This window comes from Elephas maximus, chromosome 9 (assembly GCF_024166365.1).
Source record: "Elephas maximus indicus isolate mEleMax1 chromosome 9, mEleMax1 primary haplotype, whole genome shotgun sequence".
Lineage (NCBI taxonomy): Eukaryota > Metazoa > Chordata > Mammalia > Proboscidea > Elephantidae > Elephas > Elephas maximus.
The window spans coordinates 45,089,619-45,110,088 of record NC_064827.1 but is presented as its reverse complement, the minus strand read 5'-3'; the positions used below and the strand labels follow the sequence as shown (position 1 = coordinate 45,110,088).

Sequence of the window (20,470 nt, the reverse complement as noted above, 5' to 3'; positions counted from 1 at the left end):
GTCAGTAAATAACATACAATAATGCTGTTGTTGTTAGGTGCCGTTGAGTTGGTTTCTACACGTAGCAACCTCGTGTACAACAGACGAAACACTGCCCGGTCCTGCGCCATCCTCGTGATGATTGTTACGCTTGAGCCCATTTTTGCAGCCACTGTGTCAATCCATCTCATTGAGAATCTTCTTTTTTGCTGACCCTCTACTTTACCAAGCATGAGATCCTTTTCCAGAGACTGATCCCTCCTGATAACATGTCCAAAGTATGTGAGACGAAATCTCACCATCCTTGATTCTAAGGAGCATTCTGACTATACTTCTTCCAAGGCAGGTTTGTTTGTTCTTTCGCCAGTCCATGGTATATTCAGTATTCTTCACCAACATTATACGTCAAAGGTGTCAGTTCTTCTTCTATCTTCCTCATTCATTGTCCACCTTTCATATGCATATAAGGCTATTGAAAACACCATGGCTTGAATCAGGTGTACCTGAGTCCTTAAAGTGACAACTTTGCTTTTTAACACATTAAAGAGGTCTTTTGCAGCAGATTTGCCCAATGCAATGTGTCTTTTGATTTCTTGACTGTTGCTGCTATGGGTGTTGACTATGGATCCAAGAAAAATGAAATCCTTGACAACTTCAGCCTTTTCTCCATTTATCATGATGTTGCTTATTGGTCCAGTTGTGAGGATTTTTTTCTTTATGTTGAGGTGTAATCTATACTGAAGGCTGTGGTCTTTGATCTTTATCAGCAAGTGCTTCAAGTCCTCTTCACTTTCAGCAAGCAAGGTTGTGTCATCTGCATAAAGCAGGTTGTTAATGAGCCTTCCTTCAATCCTGATGCCCCGTTCTTCTTCCGATAGTTCAGCTTCTTGAATTATTTGCTCTGTATACAGATTGACTAGGTATGGTGAAAGGATACAACCCTGACACACACCTTTCCTAACTTTAAACCATGCAGAATCCTCTTGTTCTGTTTGAATGACTGCCTCTTGATCTATGTACAGGTTTCTCGTGAGCACAATTAGGTGTTCTAGAATTCCCATTCTTCTCAATGTCATCCATAATTTGTTATGATCCACAGAGTCAAGTGCCTTTGCATAGTCAATAAAACACAGGTAAACATCTTTCTGGTATTCTCTGTTTTCAGCCAAGATCCATCTGACATCAGCTTGCCTTTCTGGCAGTTTCCTGTCAACGTACTGCTGGAACCATTTTGGAATGATCTTCAGCAAAATTTTACCTATGTGTGATATTAATGATATTGTTTAATAATAATAATTTCCACATTCAGTTGGATCATCTTTCTTGGGAATAGGCATAAATATGGATCTTTTCCAGTCGGTTGGCCAGGTAGCTGTCTTCCAAACTTCTTGACATAGGCGGGTGAGCATTTGCAGCACTACATCTGTTTGTTGAAACACCTCAGCTGGTATTCAGTCAATTCCTGGAACCTTGTTTTTCACCAATGCCTTCAGTGCACCTTGGACTTCTTCTTTCAGTACCATAGGTTCTTGATCATATGCTGCTTCCTGAAATGGTTGATCATCGACCAGTTCTTTTTAGTACAGTGGCTTGTGTATTCCTTCCATCTTCTTTTGATGTTTCCTATGTCATTCAATATTTTGCCCATAGAATCCTTCACTATTGCAACTCAGGGCTTGAGAAATGCTGAACGTGTTCTTCCCTTTTGGTTTTCTAACTCCAGGTCTTTGCACATGTCATTATAATACTTTGTCTTCTTGAGCCGCCCTTTGAAATCTTCTGTTCAGCTCTTTTACTTCATCATTTCTTCCATTTGCCTTAGCTACTCTACATTCAAGAGCAACTTTCAGAGTTTCTTTTGACATCGCTTTTGGTCTTTCTTTCCTGTCTAAAAAGACCTTTTGCTTTCTTCGTGTATGATGTCCTTGATGTCACTCCACATTTGATCTGGTCTTGGGTCATTAATGTTAAACATGCCAAATCTATTCTTGAGATGGTCTTTAAATTCAGGTGTGATATATTCAAGGTCGTACGTTGGCTCTCGTGGACTTGTTCTAATTTTCCTCAGCTTCAACTTGAACTTGCATATGAGGAACTGATAGTGTGTTCCACAGTTGGCCCCTGGCCTTGTTCTGACTGATGATATTGAGCTTTTCCGTCAGATTTAGTCAATTTGACTTCTGTGTATTCCATCCGGTGTGGTCCATGTATATAGTCGCCATTTATGTTGTTGAAAAAGGTATATGTAGTGGAGAAGTTGTTGGTCTTGCAAAATTCTATCATGCAACCTCCAGCATCATTTCTATCATGAAGGCCATATTTTCCAACTACTGATCCTTCTTTGTTTCCAACTTTTGCATTCTGGTCACCAGTAATTATCAATGCATCCTGATTTCATGTTCCATCAATTTCAGACTGCAGAAGTTGGTAAAAATCCTTAATTTCTTCATCTTTGGCCTTAGTGGTTGGTGCATAAATTTGAATGATAGTCATATTAACTGGCCTTCCTTGTGGGTGCGTGGCTATTATCCTATCACTGACAGCGTTGTACTTCAGGATAGATCTTGAAATGTTCTTTTTGACCATAAATGCAAAGCCATTCCCCTTCAATTTGTCATTCCTGACATAGTAGATTATATGACTTTTTGATTAGGAATGGCCAATACCAGTTTGGTTCTGCTCACTGATGCCTAGAATATCGATGTTTATGTGTTCCATTTTATTTTTGACTATTTCTGATTTTCATAGATTCATACTTTGTACATTCTACATTCCTATTATTAATGAATATTTGCAGCTGTTTCCTTTTATTCTGAGTCTCACCACATCAGCAAATGAAAGTCCCAAAAGTTTGACTCCATCCACATCATTAAGGTTGACTTTACTTTGAGGACACACCTCTTCCCCAGCCATCTTTTGAGTGCCTTCCAATCTGAGGTGCTCATCTTCCAGCACTCTATCAGACTGTGTTCCATTGCTATTCATAAGGTTTTCACTGGCTAATTTTTTTCAGAAGTAGACTGCCACGTCTTTGTTCCTAGTCTGTCTTAATCTGGAAGTTCAGCTGAAACCGGCCCATCATGGGTGACCCTGCTGGTATATGAATACCAGTGACATAGCTTCCAGCATCACAGCAACACACAAGCCCCCACAGTACGACAAACTGACAACTTTTTGCATATTCTTATAAATTTACAAAAATGGTTCCCTATTGTCTTTAACTTATTAGACTTTCCTTTTTTCTTTTCATGTTATGTTTTTGAGAGTTAGCAGTATTAACAAATAATAGACATAATCCATTCATTGTAATGGCAATTTTAATTTGAATTGCAGGATTCCACTGTGTAAATAAACTAGTTTTATCTTGCTTGTTCTACATCGAACTTCATGCAGCCTAAATTTACCTATTGCAGTTTAAGTCCATTTCATCACACATTATCCATTTGATACTAGTAATGGCGACGCTGGTCACCAGTCACAGTTCCCAGTCTAAAAGTATATCTTTGGGCATGACATCTGATCCAAAACAAATAAATAATGTATACTGGGCAAAGAAAAAAAATTAATTTTATTTCTCATTTTTCTGTTTGAGAAAGTAAACTTGTTAAAATCTATTGTGTAGCCTTGTGTAATGTACTAGATTGTAAATTCCGAAAAATCAGGGATTAGGTCCTTCTCAGCACACGTCTCTTAGTTTTCTTTACAGTGTTTTGAACAGAGTATATATTCAATAAATGTTTGTGACATTGAATATTTTTGCTTTCAGAGCTCTCGTAATGCTTCATATATTTGAAAAGTTGATGGTCAGCAATCTTCAAAACTTTTCACTTTTAGGTTCCCAGTACATTTAAACTCCCATTTTAAATTTAAATTAAATATAACAATTGATTCAGCTCAAATTTAATGATCAGTAGAAGAATAATAATGTACAAGAACACTTAAGACAGCCATTTTTGGAAGAATATAAATATTTTTGACTCTTTAATAATTAGATAGTGTTTAGGCCTTAGGAATACAACTCTCTGGGCAGAATGCTTACTTCTGTTTCTTAAAAGTGGTTTTCATTGGATGGAATTAGCTTTTGTTTGAGGTTGAAAGTTTAGAGTGGGCCTAATGATGGGGTAGATGAGGTACCAAGAGCAGAGGGCTATTGATGGGACTTCCACTAAGCATCAGAGTTTACCCTGATGTAAAGGGGATTCCTTTTTTATTGGCATCCTTACTCAAGCTTCTCTGGATTCCTGATTACAAATTCTAAGTATTGGTACACTTCCTGAAACATAAGCATTGGAATCAGAGTCTATGAAAAAGTTTTACATTGAAGTAGAGAAGTTTAAAATGCTCCATAAGATATATCTTTTATCCCTTAGCTCTGATTTCTACTTTTTGAATGAAGGGTAGAGTATGGGGGGCAGGGCACATGAGTGAAGCAGTAGTATATTGGATGGTAGGGCATAGTGTTAAGAGGGAGAAAGCAACTAAGTGAGGTGGGGTGAAGAGGAACAGGTTTACATGAAGGCTTCCAAGAGAGCGTGACACTTGGAATGAGTTTTGAAGGACGAGGAGGAGTCCAGGCAAGACAGAAAGGAAGTTTTAGGCAGAGATACTTGGATCTGTAAAGGTACAGAGGTATGGAGATGACTCACTGAACTGCAGGTAATTTGGTATGGCTGGTGCTGTGGCACAGAGTAAGAGTAATTGTAGGTATGAGAGAAGAGGTTGGAAAGATGGGTTAGGTCCAGATAAGCAATTTGGACTTTATCCTGTGGATGGTGTATCCTGGTTAGTATGATATAATCAGATTTATGAACTGTGGAAAGATCATTCTGAAAGTTTGTGCCAGACAGGCCAAGTCCAGAGACAAGCAAGCCGCTCCCATTAAATAGTTTAGACCTAAGATGAGAGCTTGGACTAGAAGAAGTCCTGGTGGGATGAAGAAGAGGGACTGTATTTGAAAGATATTCAGGAGGCAGAATTGCCAGGGCTTACAAGAAATGGGGTAAGGAACAGAGGAGACAAAGATGTCAAAGCATTTGAGTGAATGGAAGTGCATAACTGAGTTAGAGAATAAGGAAGGAGGAACAAGCTTGGGAAAGAAAATGAGCTTAGTTTGGGGCAGTGACTTTAAGGTGCCTGTGGGACACATGGAAACCCTGGTGGCATAGTGCTTAAGAGCAACAGCTGCTAAGCAAAAGGTCAGCAGTTCAATCCATGAGGCACTCCTTGGAAACCCTATGGGACAGTTCTACTCTGTCTTATATGGTCACTGTGAGTTGGAATCAACTTGATGGCAGCAGGTTTTTACAGGTATGGGACGCATAACAGGTTTTTACAGGTATGGGACGCACAATAGGAGATATCTGTTAGGCATTTGGATTTGTCACTTTGGTAGGCAGTGGTGTATAGGTGTTAATGAAGCCTTGAAGGTAGGGCTTTTATCTTATTCATCTTCCTCTTCCCCAGCACCAATCATCGTGCTTTGTTTATAGGGAGCATATAATATGAGGGTGAATAGATCTTGTGTCTTACAAGACGTGACATCGAATCTTGAGGAAGTTATTTCCCTTCTCAAGGCCTGTGTTTCCCTTTCTGCAAATGAGAGAGTTGAACTAGGTCAATGGTTCTCAGCCAGAGTTTTGCAGCATTCTGGTATGTTGGGATCACTTGTGAAGTGTCGCAAGTAATTTTTAACTAATATTAAACAGCTGATGTTTGCTTGCATTTATAAATTAGAGGTAATTATGTCACTCTCAATTGCATCCCAGTGTGCTTTCTTGAGCGTGAGAGAAAGAGCTGGAGCTATAGTCTGCTGGGATTTCATAGCTCTGGCTACACCAGTGGGAGTGGAGGGGTGGGAAAAAAAAAGGTTAAGAATAACTAATGGTGATTAAATAACAACTGCAAAATTCTGTTTATATCTGGGACCTATCATTCTGATTATATACAATCATTTTTATTTTCGCAACTTCAGGAACTCTATTTTAAGACCGTGTCAAAACAAAAAAAAAAAGTCATGGAGAAGAATGGGAATAACCGAAAGCTTCGGGTTTGTGTTGCTACTTGCAACCGTGCTGATTATTCCAAACTTGCCCCGATTATGTTTGGCATTAAAACAGAGCCTGAGTTCTTTGAACTTGATGTGGTGGTACTTGGCTCTCACCTGATAGATGACTATGGGTAAGATAAAAGCATTTTCTTATGATATTCTTCATTGTAACATGATGTACTGGAGAAAGCTTGGATTTTGAAGCCTTTTGGACCTAGGTTCACATCCCCAGTTCTACCACTTAGTTTTTATGTGGCCTTGGAGAACTCACTTAGCATCTCTGAGCCTGTTTCCTCAATTATAAAATGGAGTGAAAACCTATATCGTGGGTTATTGTGAAGAATGGAGAGAGTGATATAAATACCCATTACAGTGATGGTGCTTAGTAGATGCTTGATAAATGATACCTATAAATGTTACTATTGTGTGTTACTACATTCAGGAGAAATGCCACTTGTAAATATGTGTCGTGTAACCATAGTAATATGACTAATTCCCCATGATCTGTTTTGTGAGTTCTAATGGCCGTTATACTTTAATACCGGTACACAGATCAACAGAATATATAGTAGTGGATATAGAACAAGATTTTAAAAATCTAGGAGCCCTGGTAGCGCAGTGGTTAAGTGCTCAGCTGCTAACCGAAAAGTTGGTGGTTCAAACCCACCAGTGGCTCTGTGGGAGAAGAGACCTAGCAATCTGTTCCCATAAAGATTGCAGCCTAGAAAGCCCTGTGGGGCAGTTTTACGCTGTCCTATGAGTCGTAATCAACTCGAGGGTACACAACAATTATCTACAAGATAAAGTAGAATGCTATTTACCATTATCATTGATATTTATTATGATGTCATTAGGTTTGTTATTGATCACAATCTAAATTTTAAAAATGAAAGCTGGAAAATCTTTGAGGAAGCAGAATGTGTAAACTAGAATTGAACATTCATTTTTGCTCTATGTACTTGAACTAAGAAAGTAATATAGTGGCATTTAGTGCACCCTTGTGGCATGAAAATGTTAATGTGGCTTCCAAAGGTTGTTAAAAATATTTTTTTTTAGTGGTGCATTGGTTAAGCATTTGGCTATTAATGAAAAGGTCAGCAGTTTGAATACACTAGCTGCTCCTTGGAAATCCTATGGGGCAGTTCTATTCTGTCCTATAGGGTCACTGTGAGTTGGAATCAACTCGGCGGCAATGGGTTTTTATATATAAACAAACCATGTGTTAAATTAAAATTGTCTTTGTCAGGCTATTCTTTAAAAACAAGACAACAGCAACAGCAAAAACAAACCAAAACCTGCTTTCAAACATGAACTTGACAATTTTCTTTAAGAAAACACATAAAGACCAGAGAAGAAACTTAAGGATAGCTCAAAGATCCATAGGTTATTTTTAACATGAACTGAATTCTCACTAAGAAAATCAACGTTGGGTAATAAGACAAGGTAGAAAACAAATTTTAGCTATCACTTGAGATGGAAGTCTCAGTGGGTTCTTTTGCTTCTATGAGAAAGGTTTTATAGGAAGACTAGGGGAAAAGAGGCTCCCAGGGAAATTGTAGTAGGTTTCTTATCTGCTACTACAATAACTAAGGGTGCAAAAGTAGTATAAATAGGAAACTTGACCAATACTTAATGGGAATGTATGTGTCAAGTGCATTCTAAGGTAAGAAATTGGTTACCTCTTCTTGGAGGGGATATGGAAGAGGGGGAGACAAAAGTGACAAGTAGACTTTTCACTGTATAATCTTTTGTACCTTCTGGATTTTAAACCATGTGAATAGATTTCCTGTATTAAAAAGACATTAAAGCAAAGAACTTCACTACTTTAGAAATTCAACTACTTAGAAATTTAAAAAATGACAGCATTTTTATACTCATAAAAATGAGGTAAAAGAGGAAATTAAATAGATAACAACAGACTATTTAGAAATGTGTTCATTTATTCATTCAATAAATGTTTATTAAACATCTAGAATGTACTAGGTGGCAAATAAGACAGAAACAAAGTCTCTACTCTCATAGAACTTATATCCTGGTGGGGGAGACAGATGATATACTGATAAATAATAAAAATAAGAGATAATAAAATGATAAAGGGAAACCTGTAATTAGAGGTAAATTCATGGTCTTAATGGCTTTCATTATGAGACAGAAAATAAACTTCACAAAGTATACAGCTGAAGAAAATATAAAACAGTTATTTAAGAAAGAGGAGTTCCAATTCTAGTAATGGCACCATAGCTTGTATCTGACTAACCTTCCCAGAGCTAACCTTTTTGAACTCTGGACAAAATACTTTAAAAATTATTTGAAGGCACTAGAGAGTGACTAACAGCAGGCAAAAACTGGAGGGGACTTGATCTTCAAAAGAAGGGAACTGTAGGAGGTGAGATCCATGTTTAATATGACTTTTCTCCTGAGAGTACCCTCCAGTCCACAGAGTATAGGTTGGCTAGAACTCAAGCAGAAAGCCACAGACTTTTAGGTTGCGATGCCAGAAAATGGAATTTAGCCTCTCATAGCATTTGGAAATTGAGGGGTGGGGGGATTTCTGGAAATGAAGGAGACACAGAGGGGAAGCCCCAAATAATATATATATATATATTAATTCTTCAAATTTTTGGCTGACAACTGAACTGCACATGAATGGGGGACTCCAAGAAACCCAGCAGAAAGCAACAGCTAGAGGCTGAAAAAACTGAGCAGAAATTTCATTTGCTGCCCACCTCAAACAAAAACCAACTGCCTTCTCGTACAGAATCCAGAGGAAAAATCAACTGCCTGCTCAAACAAAAATTAACTGCCTGCTCAAACAAAAAATCTTAAGAGGAAGATACAGAATAGAGAGTCTGTATAGTGTCATCCACATGTTTAGTATGTAATTATAAATTATGCAAAGAAACAGGAAAATTTGGCCCAACATCGAGAAAAAGCAGTCAGTTAGAAACAGACCTTGAAATGGTTCAGATGTTGGAATTAGCGGCAGAGATTTTAAAGCAACTACTCAACAGAGAAATAGAAACTATAAAAAAAAAAGAAAAGCCTAGAACTGAAAAGTACAATATAGGAAATGAAAAATCTGCTTGATGTAGATGCTGAAGAGAAGAAAGGATCAGTGAACTTGAAGACAGATCGATAGGCATTATCCAGGTGAAGAACAGAAAAGAAAAAAAGTAAAAAGAACAGAAATTCAGAGACCTCTGAGGCAATATCAAAAGCAATCTCATATGCATTTAATTGGGGTCTCAGAAAGAGAGGAGGGAAAAAAATTGGGCAGAAAAATGTTAGAAGAAATAATGAGCAGAATTTTTCACATTTGGTAAAAACATCAATGTACGTATCCAGGAAGGTTAACCCTAAAAAAGGATAAGTACAATGAAAACAGGTTTCAGCAGAGCTTCCAGACTAAGACAGACTAGGAGGAAAGACCTGGTAATCTGCTTCTGAAAAATCAACCACCGAAAACCCTGTGGATCACAGTGGTCCAATCCCATTGAACGTGGGGTTGCCATGAGTTGGGGGATGACTCAGTGGCAGCTGAAAACAACAACAATGGTACTATGTATAGAGAATTCAGGAGATAATTTTCATCATTCAGAAGTTTATAATATTATAATGTTAGGCATCCTGGTTCCCACGTTTGTATATGTGTGTGTAAAAAAATTAGCTTTGTTTTTATAAATAAAACTTTTTTATTATTAAAGCAGCATATTTTTTAAAAAATTGCTAAATACAAAAAAAAAGGAAAGAAAGAAGAAAAGTCATGTCTACTGTTAGAAGTATGGTCTCTTTCTTCCTAATAAAAAAAACCCTCCCTCACATGTTTCTCCCTCTAAAAAAGAAGTACTGAATAGGAAGTGGTACCGGTGAGTCTTCCAAGGTGCTAACCAAAAACCAAACGCATTGCTGCTGAGTCAATTCCAACTCATAGGACCCCACAGCACAGAGTAGAACTGCCTCCATAGAGTTTCCAAGGAGCAGCTGTTGGATTCAAACCGCCAACCTTTTGATTAGCAGCCATAGCTTGCCGTAGCTCTTAACCACTGTGTCACCAGGGCTCCTCCAGGGTGCTAGAAATGTTCTATATCTTGATCTAGGTGGTAAATACAGGGTATTCATATAGAAAAATTAAACTGTATACTTACGATCTGTACTGTTCAATATTGTATGTAAAGGGAGTGTTTGTTAAGTTGTTGTAATTATTGTATTGTACTTCATTTTATTTAACAAGTAAATAAAAAAAATGTTTCTCCTTTCAGGGTTGGTGTTAGATTGCTTTTCCTGCTCTTAAATGACCCTGCATTTAAGAACATACTCTCACATCTTTACTTCTCTCCTGCTTTAGAAATACATATCGCATGATTGAACAAGATGACTTTGACATTAACACCAGGCTACACACGATCGTTAGGGGGGAAGATGAGGCAGCCATGGTGGAGTCAGTAGGCCTGGCCCTGGTGAAGTTACCAGATGTCCTTAATCGCCTGAAGCCTGATATCATGATTGTTCATGGAGACAGGTTTGATGCCCTGGCTCTGGCTACGTCTGCTGCTTTGATGAACATCCGAATCCTTCACATTGAAGGTGGGGAAGTCAGTGGGACCATTGATGACTCTATCAGACATGCCATAACAAAACTGGCTCATTATCACGTGTGCTGCACCCGAAGTGCAGAGCAACACTTAATATCCATGTGTGAGGACCATGATCGCATCCTTTTGGCAGGCTGTCCTTCCTATGACAAACTTCTTTCAGCCAAGAACAAGGACTATATGAGCATCATTCGGATGTGGCTAGGTATGTATCAGACTTTAGTCAGTCTAATGGTTGTTTTTGTCAGAAAATATTGGGTTTATTTCAATTCTTTTGGAAACTATTGTGGATAGAATATAGTAGTAATCAGAAGACTAAAGTTTTAGTTCATATCTCTTATGCTTTGGTATGACTTGATCTCTCAGAGACCTTTTCTGTAAAATAGGTATAGTGGATTGATTTTTTTAAATCTTTCCTATATTTATACAATGGAATGCTTTTAATCCATTAAATATAATGTGGGACTATTTAGTGACAAGGACAGATCCTGATATATCAAAAAGAAAAAAAAAGCAAGCTATAAAATTATATGTATAATATGATGCCATTAAAAAGCTGTAATATAGTGGAAATGTCAAGAAGTATGTACACCAAGTAATTTATAATATTTATTTTCTGGTTTATGGGATTATCGGTATTTTTGTTTGGTTTTCCTATTTTTTTTTTTTTGCTACAATAAAAATATCATTATGCTTAATTTTAATGACTTTCTTATGGAGTTGTTGAAATATGCCAATGAGATAATGAATGTGAAAGCAGCAAGTCATAAGTACTTGTTAATGTAAGGGATTATGATTATTAAAAAGCAGAAGTCATAGTTATACCAAACATTAGAGTTCATTATCTCTATATCTAAATAAGCCCTAAGGTCTGAAATCATCAATAACTGGCTGATTTAGCTTCCTGGAAACTGCCTTTTGCTAATCATAAGCAAGGAAAACAGATTTATAAACCAGAATGTCAAGTGATTGATTTATAGTGAGAATACTATTGAGGGGTAAAATCAGGACTCATCATCTGTTTAGGACCCCCCTTTCTAAGAGGCAGGTCTGTTGAATAATGAACTGAATGAATAGAAAACTGATTTTGTTATGATTTTGTAATCAAAGTGATTGTATGTATTTTTAATCCAGTTCACATTAGAACAGGAAAAGAATTGGGCTTTCCTACTATGAGTCAGAATTGACTCACTGGCAATGGGTTTTATAGTTTACTATATAAATTAATCTATGTATTTTTTTTATCCTTGTACAGATTTGTAATTATCAGGTAGCCTATTATGAGTCGGAATTGACTCGACGGCACTGGGGTTTTTATCTAGGTAATGCTGGTGGAACAAACTTTGGTCTTTTTAGTCTCTCCTTTTTGTACTCTTCTAAGTAAACACTCTTAAATTCTTTGCTGATTATACTGTTAGCTCTGTATATGTTCTGAAAAATTATACTTTTGAAAAGTTGTAACTGTTATAAAGCAGAATGCAGCAAGACTGCACTTTGAGTTTAAGGTTGTGTTTGGAACCATTTATACAGTTTTTTTTTTATGAAAAGAATGATGACAAAACAGCAAAAACTTGATTTTTATTTTATTTTTTAGTACAAGTGAAAAAAAGACAAGCCCATGAGCCAGAGTCATTCACCTCTGGCAATAGTACATTTTGTGAAAATCCTGTACCTGCTTCTCCACCTGCAACTTCTGATGTTATCACTCTGCTTATAAGAAAAGTAGGGCTGGGTAGGGCATAGGCCACTCAAAACTGCAACTTTGTAACCAGAACATTAATCAAAAACAATCCTAATAAAAATACTAACAAAGTTAAAAGGAATATGTTAAATTCCTAATAATGAAAGAAATACTGCAGTAAAAAAATATGGGACTGTTACAAAACAAAAACAAAATCATGGTACCATAAATGAAAGGCTTGCATGAAGGGGCTGAGGCTGCAGAGTTACGGAGGCAAGGGCAGAGTGATATGTCAGAGCTTGCAGGTCGAGAAGCAGGTGCAGGCTTTGCATAAAATGTATTCTTTCTAGGAGCGCATGGCTCTGGATCATTGTCTTGTGTTTTCTTTTCACTGGTCAAGAAAGACATCTAAGTTTGGTCATTTTGCTATCCTTCTTTCATAAAGAAACTGCTTAAATGTCTCCACATAAGACCTTAAGTTACAAAGTGCAATCTGCATTATAGTTGTTATTTTCTATCCACTATAAACGTTTCTCAATCACACTTAAAGTAGAAGATGAATGAGAAGTGGAAACATCTCATAGAATAAACTGCTGGAATTTTTCTTCCTCTTCACCTTTCACTGTCCCTTAGCAATAAGCGGTGCAGCTCTTGTGTAGAATGATCGTCTGCATGGGACCATAACATCCTCACTCTCAAAGAAGTCCCCACTGCCCCCACTCCAGTGCACAAAGATCAGAGTGACTTCCCCTATAAGTGCTTTCAAGACAGAGTACATGGGCAGACTGAACCAAGAGAAAAGAATGTGGGGTGAAATGGCCCCATGATGGGTACTGTATTTCTCCATAGCTCCTTACATATATTTACAGTAGGGTTCTTTGCCTTCAGGTGTGGGCAGTCATATGTAGATAACTTCTGTGTTAAAGGCTGACATTCTTCTATTTACCAGTCAGGAGTGAGCTAATTCACGTTACAGAAACGTGCGTTATAGCAGAACAGACTTGTACCTGTAGTCAGATTACAGCCTATACATAGTAGCTCCATATCCTTTACAGTGAAGACACTTCTTTTGTTGCCACTCCGCCCTTGCCATTTTTAATTCTCTTTGAAATAGTTTCTTCCCAATGGCCCTAAGGCCCTAATCTATACCTAGTAAATTATCTGAAATTTTCTTGATCTCGTCTTTCTGGACTTCTGTTAACTGTAACCAGACATGCTGTTTTGTTTTTAATATTTGAACCTCTCATGTTTTATCAAGTTTCTGATAGATTCATTTAGGTCTTTTTTCTACTCTGTACAGAAATTTAATAATATTTCCTCCTCAGTTTAGAAACTAATATGGGACCAATAAAAATTTGGAACCAACACGGTCTTTTAAATCAAATACTACTGAAGATTCTTACTTAGCAAAAATCCTCTGTTACTATTAAATCATAAAAAATGACTGCTGCTGGTTGAGTTTAGAAATTAGTGATGAATTAGATAGTTAATGATAAAATTGGACATGAAAATTAATAGCACAGGGAAAGATAACACTTTCATTAAAAATAAGCAAGTGGAGCCTATTTTCAGTTTTATGGTATAATTTAGACCCCGTTGATAAATGTCTTGTGTGGTTTGGCATAGCACTGTCCATGTGAACCTTTTACACTTTAGGTTTTTGCTGAAGAACTGTCCTTAGGATCCCAGCCAAGGGATGCATTAAGCCTTTCTAGTCCTTTAAACAGAGTTAGACGTACTCGGCATTTGTTGAATCTGGGCAGGTAGCAGTATGGGGAAGCTCCTGTGCATCACGTGAGATACGTTTAATGCTCGGTCAAACCCTAAATGCTCTGATGCTGGTTACGTTTTAGAAACATCAGGAGAATTTGGGAAGATTCGCAATTTTCTAATGATTTGAAATACTTTGGATTTTAAAACATAATGAATCTCTGGTGCTTGCTATTTGAAGTTATATTTATGTTTGTGGTAGCAAGCACCTTTGTAAAATGTGAAATTTGCTGTATCCTTGGGCTTGTTGCTCTGAATTCTTACCATTTTGTTCTAATCTGGATGCCCTGCTTAGAATGTGACAAACTATTTTACCTTAGTATTTTTTAAAGCACAGACTTTGGGGTCTTGCTTTTAGAATTTGCTTCTTCCTCTTTTAATATTCTTAACTAATGAAGCAATGTGGTTTGATTTTCTTTAAACAGGTGATGATGTAAAATCTAAAGATTACATTGTTGCACTACAGCACCCTGTGACCACTGACATTAAGCATTCCATAAAAATGTTTGAATTAACATTGGATGCCCTTATCTCATTTAACAAGCGGACCCTAGTTCTGTTTCCAAATATTGATGCAGGTAATTGAACTTGAAAATGAAATTATGTCACCTACCTTTACAAATTTTGTTTCTCTTACATCTTCTTTTGATTCTTCTTCCTATTTTTCTTATCACTGAAAGCCACTCTTCTGAAATGCATTCAGATTTTCAAAGAGTCACCAATTATGCTATAGGTTGGAGAATTTGATGTTTTTGTAAAGTCTAATAGAAGCTTAATAGGAAAGAAATGAACACTGAAAAAAGGTCTCTCCAACCTTCACTTTAACCAAGAGACATAAACCTTAGAGTGAAGGAGTTTCTCTAAGAAAGTAATAATCCTATTGACTGCAGTAAAATAGCAATTATTTTTATTTCCTGTTCCCTTTCTTATTTATGTTAGCGATATCTTAAAGTCATCTTGAGCTTAAATAATTTAGATCTGGGGTCTCCAACCAGTGGATCCTCAAACCTTACCTGGTTGATTACCTACTAGAGGATAATACTGTAAGTTTTAGTGCTAGAGAGACCTTGGGGAAGTTGATGGGGATATAATATAATAAACAAGAAATGCCAGAGCAGGGCCTGACACTAGGAATTTTCAAATACTGGTTATTGTTAGCTGACATCAGTCATTACTGAGCTCTTAGGCTTTTTTTTTTTTTTTTTTTGTAGAGGAGGTAGCACCTTTCCTTGCAATGCCATGATATTACCATCTTACTGGGAAAGAATTCTGCTTATAGTGTCCCTTGAATAATCTTTTCTGTTAAGGAAAGCAAAGTAGAGTGGTAGTTGAAAAAAAGTTTTTTCTAAGAACCCCTAACCCAGATTTCTGCCTGGGTAGTGCAAACAGTTAATACACTCAGCTGCTAACTGAAAGGTTGGAGGGTCAAGTCTACCCAGAGGCACCTTGGAAGAAAGGCCTGGTCATCTACTTCCAAAAAATCAACCTTGAAAACCCTGTGGAGCATAGTTCTACTCTGACATATATGGGGTTGCCATGAGTTAGGATCATCTCAACAGCAACTGGTAACTAATAATCCAGATTTCATTCAGGTAATGTATTAATATTTCAAAAACCTTAACATTTATTCTTTTCTAATCCTTTAACTTTTATATAAATATTTGTAAAGTAATTGTATATCTTTCTTGTTCAGTATTCATTGTCAGTGATATTCCAATTGTAATATGCTTTCCTGATTGTATACACTTTAGAATTAGAGATATTTTTCCCCTATGAAAATTGTTAAAGTAAAGGATTTCAGGAATACCTAAATCATGTCTGTCACTCTTCCTTCTCCCGTTGGAGTTTTTGATGAGATATACACAGGGGACAATAGTGAAATAAGAAAGCATTGCTTTATCATTATTATTTGACTTGTGCCCAGACCCCAGTACAGCTCAACTGTTGGGGAAACTGGATTACTGCATATGTGGTTTAGGCTTAGGGCCAAAGAGGATCCCAAATCTGAATCTTGGAAGAGTAGCACCTTCTGTCGTACCACATACTACAATAATTGTAGGTGATGACTAGCATGCTCTAGCAAGATTGGATATACAGAGAAGTGGCCAGGCCTGCTCCGAGGAGTTAAACCCTGACACGGAGAACACATGCAAGTGCAGCTTCTGTTAACACAGTGGCTCCTGTGCACTAGTGAACATGACGTGTTTGCTGTCAAGCCTTCTAACTAATCAGACGAGCAACTTTTCCTCACTTGGTAGGGGGTGGCTAGGAAGAGGGTGAATCAGAGAGGCAATGTTTAAAATATGCCTCTCTAATTCACCCTAATTCCGTATACATTTTGGAAACCCTGGTGGCATCGTGGCTAACCACCAAAGGGTCAGCAGTTTGAATCTGCCAGGTGCTCCTTGGAAACCCTATGGGGCAGTTCTACTCTATCCTATAGGGTTGCTATGAGTCAGAATCGACTCGACGACAATGGGTACAGGTATACATCTTACTTTTTTTTTTTAATCTTGCATTTAAAATAACTTACCAACCACAGTATCAGAATCTATCTGTATTTTTACATAAGTGGGAGTGCTACCCAGTTGAGGTATTTCTAGTGCAAGTGAGCACAGCTGAGGCAGAGGCTCTCTCATCAGCTTGGTGTGTAGAGCCTGAGACCTTTCCATGTAGGAACTCTCAGCTTAAGAGATATAAAGTGTTGGCCTGTTTTTAGCCTCTGTACTGTTGCTTAAGGTAAAGGTTCTTACCGGGATATTAATTAAAAGGTATTTGTTTTGCTAAGTGCTGTCCAAAAAGTTCCACCTGGTGCTGTTTGAGTTCCTAGTTGAGGCAGTGAGCTGGCTAGGCATTTTAGATATTCATCATTCAAGAAAAATCAGTAATCAAAATTACTATTTCCCCAATAACCAGTGTGGGTTTTCATAAGAAGATTTCTTTAAGTGGGGCTGTACTTGGCAATGATAATTGTTTCTTTATCTCATAAGCCATTTAACAATTAGTTCTTTGCATTTTCACAGGGAGCAAAGAGATGGTTCGAGTGATGCGGAAGAAGGGCATTGAGCATCATCCCAATTTCCGTGCAGTTAAACATGTCCCGTTTGACCAGTTTATACAATTGGTTGCCCACGCTGGTTGTATGATTGGAAACAGCAGCTGTGGGGTTCGAGAGGTTGGAGCTTTTGGAACACCTGTGATCAACCTGGGGACACGTCAGATTGGAAGAGAAACAGGTATTTACCTTTGCTTATGTTTCACTGACTAGGCTTTATACATGCATATGAATTACTATAAGGCATGGATATATCAGTGCCAGGCATGTATATTTATGAACAAGTGTGTGAATGATGTTAATGACCAATTATAGCCTAAAATGTATAAATAGTCTATAAATAGCACACAGTGATTACCAAATCTTTTAAGGCTCTACTTAACATTTTTATTGCCTTTGTAATATCTGTTACAGCTAAGAGCTTTATTATGGTCTTTGATAGCTGTGTTTAAGAAAGAATGTGGTTGAATGTGTTAGGAGTAGAGGAGTGCCAGTCCTTCATTTTCTGGGTCCAGGAGAGACTCCTTTTAGTCAGTACTTGAGAGCATGGCATTGTAAGGTGTCCCTTAATATCTAAGTAAGGTGCCCCCTTAATACCAAATTATCTGTAGGATTATTATTATTCATTTAGATCCTGTTATTAACATTAGTCTGAGTTCTAATATTATCTACATGCAACTATATGTGTGTAGGTAATAGAAAAAAGAATGGAGTTAATGGAAAAGAATTGGACCAGAACCAAGGAGATTAGTCCCAGCTCTGCTCTTCTTCCCCTTCTTCCTGATTGCCAGCCTGGCTTTTTCCATTATCTTTAGACTTTCTTCCCCTCTCTTTCTCAGCATATTATTTTATTCCCTACTTCACAGAAAAAATGAAAGCCATCAAATGGAAATTCTTTCACCTTGATTAAGAAAGTATTTTATAAGCACCTACTATGTGCTAGGCACTGCAATTTGGCACTAAACTAGACTTGCAAGGGCTGAGTTCTCATGTAATTTATGGTCTAGAGGGAGAGGAGACAGATAAAATACAAAGAAAAATAACAAAAATATCAGGAGTTTTGTGTGCTGTGCCAATTGTAACACAAGTTAATGTGATGGACAGGTGACTGGATAGCTATTAGTAGTATAAAGGAAGTCTCTTTGAGGAGGTGACATTTAACTGAATAACAAAGAATCAGCCATGTGAGGATTAGGGAGCAGCACAGGGAATAGCCAGTGTGAAGACCCTAAGATGAGAGCAAGCTTAATGTATTTAAGAAACAGAAGGGTCAGTGTAGCTGTAGAGTGGTGGGCAAGAGGAAGAGTGATACAACAGTTTTTAGAGAAGAAGGCAGGCCTTTGTCAGCCAGGGTAAACAATTTGGAGTTTTTTTTCCTGAGTATGATGGGAAGCCATTTGAGGGAGAGAAAGACATGATTTGACTTGCATTTGAAACAATTTTTCTGCTATTTGGAAAACAGAATGTGATGGGGCAAGAGTGGAAGCTGAGAGACCAGTTAATTAAGGGGCTATTTCAGCTCTTCAGATAAAAGATGTTAATAGTTTAGACTAAGTGGTGGTATTAGAGATGGAGGAAACTTAGAAAGATTTGGGTTATGTTATAGGGCTTGCTGATGCTTAGATGTGGGAGATGAAAGGAAGAAGCGAATCAATAATAACTCCTAGATTTTTGGATTGAACAGTGGGGGTGCTCTTTCTTCATATGGAAGACATTGAGGGAGACAGGTTTTGGGAGGGAGTGGAATTAAGAGTCCTTTTATGGCCGTGTTAAATCTGAGATTTAGTTATCAAAGAGGAGGTGGCAAGTAAGCAGCTAGATAGTTCCAGGGAGAGTTAGAGTTGGAGATACAAATATGAGTCATTGCCATATAGATGGTGTATAGTTAGGGTATCAGTTCAGCTACAGTAATAGAGGGAACCAAAATAATAGTGGCTTAGATAAGTTAGATTTTCTTTCTTCCTTTCTCACGGTTAGCCTTCAGGAGCTAATATGGCAGCTCCACAATCAGAGACTTAGCTGCCATCTATCTTGTGGATGGCTGCTCCAGCTCCTAGCCAATGGGAAGGAGGAAAGGGGAAGAGGCTCTTCCCTATAAGGGGATGATCTGGAAGTTGCAAATATTTTTTCTCACATCCTATCAGAACTTAGTTACATGGCTACCTCTAGCTGCAAGGGAAGCTGAAGAATATAGTCTTTAGCTGGGTGATCAGGTACCCATGTAAAAATTCTTCTACTACTATAGAGGAATGATGCTGAAGACAACTTAGAGCCCTGGTGGAACAGTGGTTAAGCATTTGGCTGCTAACCAAAGGGTCAGCAGTTTGAATCCACCAGCTGCTCCTTGGAAACCCTATGTGGCACTTGTACTCTGTCCCATAAGGTCACCATGAGTCGGAATCAACTCAACAGCAGTGGTTTTGGTTTTTTGGTTTGGTATTCTCTGCCATAGATGGCATTTAAAACCAAGGGACTAAATGAGATTACCCAGGGAGAACATGTAAACAGGGAAGAGAATGGAGCCCAGGACCAATCTCTGGAGCTCTTCAACGTTTAGAGTTCTGGTGAAGGGGGAAGAGCCAGCAAGGAAGACTGAAAAGAATTGCTAATGAGGCCAGAGGAAAACCAAGAGAATGTGGTATTGTTAAAGCCAAGAAAAGAACCTGTTTCAAGGAATGCTGCTGAGAGTTCAAGTCAGATGCAAACACAGAATTGAATGCTGAATTTAGCATCATGATCTTTTGTCAAAAGCAGTGTCTGTTTTCTGCCACCACACTGTCATAAACTTATATACCCAGCCATTCTTTCCTTCTTTCCAGCAGTGGAGGGTCTGTCCTACCTGTCCACTGCTCATCCTTCTACCTGTGTTCTAATTCCCATCCCTCTAGCCTTCGCAGGAACCTCACTCCATCAGTCATCCTTTCTGTTCCATGTATCTTTAATTTCCTCATCATTTAAACATGTCTAGGCCTCTCACATCTTAAAGCACCCCCCCTCTTTCCAGATACCACCCTTCTGCTCTCCTCTTAGGCTAGCCTATCGAAAAACATGGCCATTGTCACTTACAGCATACCTCGTTTTATTGCACTTCATTTTATTCCAGTTCGCAGATACTGCGTTTTTAACAAATTGAAGGTTTGTGGCAATTCTGCATCCAGCAAATCTATCAACGCCATTTTTCCAACAGCATGTGCTTGCTTCGTGTCTCTGTGTCACATTTTGATAATCTCTCAATATTTCAAACTTTTTCATTATAACTGTATCTGTTATGGTGATCTGTGATCAGTGATCTTTGATGTTACTATTGTAATTGTTTTGGGGCACCAAACCATGCCCATATAAGATGG

General features: G+C 37.9%; 1 protein-coding gene across 4 annotated transcripts in view; it reads left to right on the top strand.

The window, feature by feature from the left end:
• The window catches only part of GNE (glucosamine (UDP-N-acetyl)-2-epimerase/N-acetylmannosamine kinase), a 57,336-nt gene that overhangs the window by 19,506 nt on the left and 17,360 nt on the right, over positions 1 to 20,470 (top strand). For all 4 annotated transcript variants that reach the window (XM_049896473.1, XM_049896472.1, XM_049896476.1 and 1 more), the window contains exons 2-5: positions 5,951 to 6,156; positions 10,371 to 10,822; positions 14,494 to 14,646; positions 17,092 to 17,304. In XM_049896473.1, the coding sequence (XP_049752430.1) occupies positions 5,951 to 6,156; positions 10,371 to 10,822; positions 14,494 to 14,646; positions 17,092 to 17,304 (1,024 nt within the window). The remainder of the gene's footprint in view (positions 1 to 5,950; positions 6,157 to 10,370; positions 10,823 to 14,493; positions 14,647 to 17,091; positions 17,305 to 20,470) is intronic.